Source organism: Diadema setosum, chromosome 4 (assembly GCF_964275005.1).
Source record: "Diadema setosum chromosome 4, eeDiaSeto1, whole genome shotgun sequence".
NCBI lineage: Eukaryota > Metazoa > Echinodermata > Echinoidea > Diadematoida > Diadematidae > Diadema > Diadema setosum.
This window is the reverse complement of record NC_092688.1, coordinates 44,544,266-44,551,294: the sequence shown is the minus strand read 5'-3', so window position 1 is coordinate 44,551,294 and position 7,029 is coordinate 44,544,266. Positions and strand designations below refer to the sequence as shown.

The 7,029-nt window shown below is 36.4% G+C and overlaps 1 protein-coding gene across 1 annotated transcript in view; it reads right to left on the bottom strand.

Annotated features, from left to right (window-relative positions):
* Nucleotides 1-919: 919 nt before the first annotated feature.
* Nucleotides 920-7,029, bottom strand: part of LOC140228042 (uncharacterized) — a 37,407-nt gene continuing 31,297 nt past the window's right edge. The window contains exon 6 of the mRNA XM_072308442.1: nt 920-3,988. Within this exon, the coding sequence (XP_072164543.1) occupies nt 3,917-3,988 (72 nt within the window). The 3' untranslated portion in view covers nt 920-3,916. The remainder of the gene's footprint in view (nt 3,989-7,029) is intronic.

Genomic DNA, 7,029 nt, shown 5'->3' with positions numbered 1-7,029 from the left:
TTCAAACCACCAAAACGCCAAATTTAAAAATTTAGATTTAATAAGATATTGAACCCAAACGGGACACTAGAACAGAAAGTTTATGTCGATACCCAAAATATTTGAACACTGGACTTTACTTAAGAACACAGAAAAAAAAATGCCCTCTTGTTAAAACATAATTTCAGGGGCCCATGGATTCTCATAAAAAATTATGAGAGTCGATTGTAAATTTACATCATAGAAAGCACAATATAATAAGATTACATGTTTTTAGTTTGGGAAAGCAAACATTTAATATTCTTCCAAATTTTGGAGAGAAGTTGCATACAACACCATGCAGTCAGTAATGTTTTACATTGGACAGTTCTATGCAACTAGTTGTGGCTCTCCTGTTGAGCAAATATTTGGTCCAGAGCGGGCTAGATTTAAATCATTTGGGCTTGCTTTGGGGCAGTTTAAAGGAATGATATAGTTTTGGTGGAGATGGGGCTTCAAGTTGTAAACTTTTTGTAAGATGATGAGAAACCACTTATGAAATCTGAAAGAGTGTACAATTCTAAGAGGAGTTCGAAGTCTATTAATGAAAATCAGTTTTGAAATGGATAAGATATCCACAAACATAACAGTCCTACTAAAAAGGTGGGTCCCGCTTTTTATTAGGACCACTTTTGTTTTGGATATCTCAACCACTTCAAAACCGATTTTTATTTAAAAAAAACAACTTTGATTTCATTTTAAATAGAATTGTATGCTCTTTCATATTTCATAAGTAGTTTCTCATTATCTCACAAAAATATGTAATTAAAAATCTGAAGCCCCCTCTCAACCAAAACTATACCATCCGTTTAAGCCTTGTGTTCGTTGCTAAGCTGCTTTAGACACTGCTGAGCTTGAAGTTGCAATGAGAGGATGACAAATCACAGCCAACAATGATTCATTTGTCTCATTTTGTTGAATCTTTATTTGAACATTGCATCAACAATGCATATCTTAGTTAAAGACATTTTTTTTATTATGCTCGTTATTTTATTTTACATGCACCAAGGAGTGCATCGAGGGCAAATGGACTACAACATGTACCACCTGTTACATGATAAAAGCAGATATTTAGTTTAATTTGCTACTGTGGAAAGCTTCCTTTAAAACCACTCTTCTTTTAAACCATCAAGTCCTAGCAATCAAATTTATGTGGTTTAGCAATGTCTTTTTATTGCAAGTTTTCATAATCATTTGTTAAGTGTTCAATGAGATAGGGCACATGTACATACACTATACAGACATCTAAATATCTTTCTTCTGACCCCATTTTTTTTTTTTTTTTTTTGTCACACTCGAATGATATAGATTTAATCATTTCAACAGCAGTACTGTAAAAAGTCTCTTAACCCACTGAAGATTAGTCCCGAGTATACTTGGGCATGTGTCTATGGGAAACGTGTGATAAAGCAAAATCAGTTCATGCTCAACAGGTTAATTGCTGATTTTATGACTGATCCTTAAATTGGTAACATATTTTAGAAGATAACCAGTTTTCTTTCTCTCTCTCATTTTTTCTTCTGATCTCATGAAGATTTTATGACTTCAGCCAGATCCATGTCATCCTTCTACAGTCTTGATATGATATGAAGCAAAATTCAGAGTTGCTAATTTGGTGGTGACAAGGCAGCAAAATTCCCACAGGACTTCATGGGTTTGTGCAAATCTGTTTTAATGCTTCAGGGACTGGGCTTGTAAGAATGTCTTTGGAGGTGGGTGTCAGATCAACACCCCTCCTTCCCCCTATCTCATCATAGATTGAATATCTGAAGATCTCATGCCTTTTAAGCAGGTCAATGAACTTACCAACAAAGTGTCTATACTACCAAATCTGTGATACGATACAAGCTTTACCATTGTAATAATGCACAAATAAATTTACGGACAGAAATTATGATGCATATTTGCAACTTTTGCAAAATCTTAAAGGCAAGATAACGTATGAGCTGCATTAAAAAAAAGAGAGAGAGAAGAAGAAGAAGAAGAAGAAGAAAAAAAGAAAAGGTATCATTACATGACTACGATACAGTGCTTATAGTTTTGGTTTAGGTTTCCTGGCCTCTAAGTACTCTTATGCAAATATCAACATAGTATGTAATTCAAGTAGATACAATGTATAAGTAAACTACTAGGTACAAAGGCAGTACAGTGTACAATGTATAGTACATGTATCTGTAAGAAAGTGTTTCAAATTTTAAGATATAAATTTTTCTACCCTTCCAAATAAGGACAACTACTTGTGAATACATTTTATAGATTTCAAGTAAATATTCACTTTCTGAAGTGAACAAAAAAACCCACAAATGCTATTTTTTTCTCTACCTTTAGTAAAGCAGTTTCATACATTTTCATTACCTAAACTTCAGATTATACTCATGATCTAATTCATTTCATGGTTCGTTTGTTTGTTTGTTTTGACAGAAAGGACCACAAAGTAATCCCTTTAGTGACAAACTGTCCCCAAAATTGAGATATGATATACCTCTCCAAATTACAGGTAATCTCCACTGTCAATGTTTCATCTGGACACAAATTAACAAAAAGTATAAATTCTTTGTTAACTTTTACATCATGTTCAATTGTTCACACATTTCATTTCATTTGACGATTGTTTTTGTTTTGTATTGTGTTATGTCTTCTCTTGTTCTGAGGCTGCCAATCAATATGATTAGTCAATGATGACTGCTACTCTTATTAATCCAGAGACTCAAGAAACCTGTGTCTACTTTTCACAAAGTTGACAGCTAGCACCGCATACCTTACCAACAGCATTTTCAAACATGGCACAGCTACCATCTTGTTACGATATTTGAACTTGAGTGCAATATTGGTAGTTGGGTTTAGACATACAACTGTACATGCATAGACACAATACACAAAGAGAGAGATTACAGAGCTGTGAAATATAGTTTGATGAACTCTAATCTTTGACACAGAGTTATTTTGAAAATCATTCTTTCTGTTTGATTTTCCATTTCTTCTCTGTACATGGAAAAAGGATTTCTTTGTATATGATTACAAGCAATCTAATATCTACCTAAGATGTAAAAAGTCCTTATTGCAAGCGTGAAAGTCTATGACTAAAAAAAGAAAGAAAGCCTGCTTTGATACAAGGGCTTCACTTTTGAATTAGGTTCTAACTTTTCAAATCTTTTGCAGATATCTTTAGAAAACCATTTTATATAGGGTTCATTCAATACATCTACAACTTTGCTATGGCCTATTATATGAATTCCAATGTTTTGCATTTCATTGGCACCTGTGACAGTGTTTCATCACCTGAATATTTCATTTGGTGTGAAAAGGGGACAAAAGTGACTCAAATAAAACTAAACACATCCATAGGCAGTACCTCTTGGTATTTAAATGGCTTCAGAGGTCAAGAGCATTTTTTACATAGTCCACCAACTACTTGGAATGTAAAAGTGTCAAGTGACTTCCAACAATAGGCGCTATATAAACCCGTTGAGGACAGTTTGATTTTGCTACAACACGCATTTCCCAGAGACGCTTGCCCGAGTATACTCGGGACTCGTCCTCAACGGGTTAATGTATGTGGTTAACTACCAGTACTTTGAATCAAATGGTTTGTTCAAGAAACTTTTATTGAACACATACATGGTCACCCCAGGCTCAAACGGGCAGACATCTCTGCTTGGAATGTCTCAGACTGCTAGTCAAATAGATCTCTACTGCGTTCAGCACCACAAATATATAAGAGGCTTTGCATACTATCACCTTTGAATGACTTACAGAAGGAGCAAGTACTGTCCATGGAATACCTGTGCCATGATTTCTGTTTCGTTTTGGTCCAAAGCATGATATACGTCAGGGTTTTAGCTCCCATTTGACTCTTTGGTCCCTTCGGTACGCCATCCCCAACAAATGTGGGTGTCCATCAAGCCTTGACCGCAACAGTGCTGGCGAGGAGAGCATCACAACACCTCAGTCTTCTGACCGGGAGGTATGTCTGCAAAGAGGACAACACAAAAACCAATGCATGGGACTGCACAGGAAAACATATGAACTTTAAAAATTCCATAAATTGATTATTTAAAAAATGTCTGACTTTGATTAAAAAAAAAAAAACACACACACACACAAAAACCAAACAAACAAACCTTGTAGTACCATTGTGTTTGCTGTTTGGCTACTTTTATCATATTCACTTATTGGCAGATAAACCATTTCAGTAAAATGTCTGTATGAAGCAAGTAAGTACCAACATACTAACAAAACACACACAAACATGCACACTTACAAATACTCATATTTTGTTATCATTTAGTTGGTCTTAATCATCTCGCTACCCACACACAAGCAGCCAAACCACCAGACCATAGTACCTTTCCCTTTAGTCCCGGCCTACCCACAATCATTATCTTGTCAATTACACGGCAACCACAGTTTTTACCCCCATTCTGTCTTTTGTCTGGCGGTGGGACAAACAAACACCGACAGACAGGATGGAAGAGTGCTTCTCACCGCCCCTCAGGACTGGCGACTAATTAGCACAAAAGACCCGCTTGATTCGCCATCTACGGGCGCCAAAAGTTGCAGGCCATTTGAGAAGAAAATTATGGCTTGTAGAAGAAGAAAGAAAACAGAGGCTGAAACAACAAATCAGGTGGTCCCATATTCACCTGTGCATGACTTCATCAATTTTTCACAATTACCACATTTAGACCAACTAAAAGCTTTTCCTGCGAACAACTTGCTAAAGCTGGATAAAAATACAACACACAAACAATGATAAAATCAAACTAATTGAATGGCTGGTCATTGTTTTCTCTAAATTCCAGAAGATAATTTCTGCCATGAGAGGAACATTTCTACCTGTTGAATTCGACACATACTTCATATTTCACAATCTTTGGAGAAGAGAATGATTTGTAGATTCTGCTCTTATCGAAAGGAAGGGCTTGATTGCAAAACATGTTAAACGCCATCTGTACCATTTTAAGGCAAGACCATCATCAGATGCTGCAAAATAAAACCTTTCCAGTTACACCTCACTTGTTACTTAACAAGGAATATTCTTGAAGTTATGTTCAAAATGTCTCATATTTTCATATCATTTTCTTTGTTCTTTAGCAGCTTCTTTGAACTGCAAATATGTCAAATCAACAAGAATGGAGTTAACTTGTTTTGCAATAAAACTATTCAAATATTTTATGGTTCCTTGTTGGGGTGACTTACTCTGATGACAAATAAGAATTCTCTGAAGAAGAACAACAACAAGAAGAATCATCACTGAGCTAAGAAAATATTTGGCCTACAGTCTGAAAGGAAAGTTTAGTATTTTTGTATAACAGATTTTCGCAAAAGACCTAAGCCTAATATATTTATATAGGGACTTATGTATTCAAATTTTGTCTAATTTAGACTTGCACATAGCACAACCGGATGTTTGCTTATTACATTATGTAAAATCAGAATCATATGTAAACTAGAAAATGTCGCTGTGGCGACTGATGCCTCCGCTATAATGCATGATTCTCCCAAAAGGTGTATAGTACAATGTCTTCACAATGTGTGATGACAGTTTCACATAACTGGCAAAATCAAAATGACAGGTTTGTCAGAAATATCTTGAATATCTTGAAAAGAGTGTAATTACAGTATAAAATAGATTTTTTTTTTTTTTTTGGTTTTAAACCTGGCCTTGACCCTTAACCTTTGACCTTCTGGCAGGAAATTTCCAAGAGAATCTCCATTAGGTAATACATGTATATTAAGTTTTAAAAATGATAATGCAAGCATTGCATATACTAGTATATGAGGGAAATAGTAAAATTTTGATGAGTTGACTTTGACCTTTGACCACTGACTACTGACCCATGACCCCTAAATTCCCTAGATAATCCCTGCCAGTCAGTACATGCGTATGTACCAAGTTCCATGAAGATACATTGAACCATTTGTGAGAAAAGTGAAATTGTAACATTTTCACCTAATCTTTGACCTTTTGACCTTTGACCTTATGACATGAAACTCTCTCTGGAGAATCTTTATGCAGTAGTACATGTCTACACTAAGTTTCAAAAAAATACCTTTGGGCATTGCATGGATATGGGGGAAATAGCAACATTTTTAGCATTTGACCTTGACCTTTGACCTCTTGCCAATGTCACTAAAATCTACTTAACTAATTGCCCCATCATACATCATCCTTGAACCAAGTTTGGTGAAAGCTGCTTCATCCAGTTTCAAGTTATCACGTAAACAGATAAATCTTAGGATTTGACCTTGATCTTTGACCTCTGACCTCTGTCCGATTTAACTCAAAAATCAATCAAGTAATTGTCCCACCATACATCATCCTTGGACAAAGTTTAGTGAAATTTGCTAGATCCAGTCTTGAGTTACCGCGTAAAAAGATACAATTTCATGATTTGACCTAGACCTTTGACCTTTGGCCTTTGGCCGATTTCACCCAAAATCTAGTCAAGTAATTGCCCCATCATACTTTATACTTGGACCAAGTTTGGTAAAATTCCAGTGAATATTGCTCAAGTTATCGCGTAAACGAATGTGGACGGACGGACGGACAACCTGAAAACATAATGCCTCCGGCACCACTTTGTGGCGGAGGCATAATTATACATTGAAACGTATATATGAAATAATTGTTTTGATGTTTATATATCGCATTCGGGAGTCTGCTTGCGTACCACATGCGTTGGGCAGAGCGCCCCGAATGTGACAAATGAGTGGTCTAGGTCTGTGTGCGCGACTGAGAAGCCTGCTCAATGTAACAAGCCGGGTTGACCAGAGTTTGTCACCAGCATGCACCAGGACTTATCTGCCCTATAACTGTATGACAGCAGACAGATACCACGCCTAAAAATAATTGTTAAGTATTTACAGTTCGACCTCGATTATCCGGCCATGTCGGGACCGGCGCTCATCCGGATAAGTGAATTGGCCAGATATGGGAGACACAATGTTAATGTATATACCTGCCGTCCAAGCTGCCGTCCCAGTGCGCTGGCAGCTACATGTAGGCAG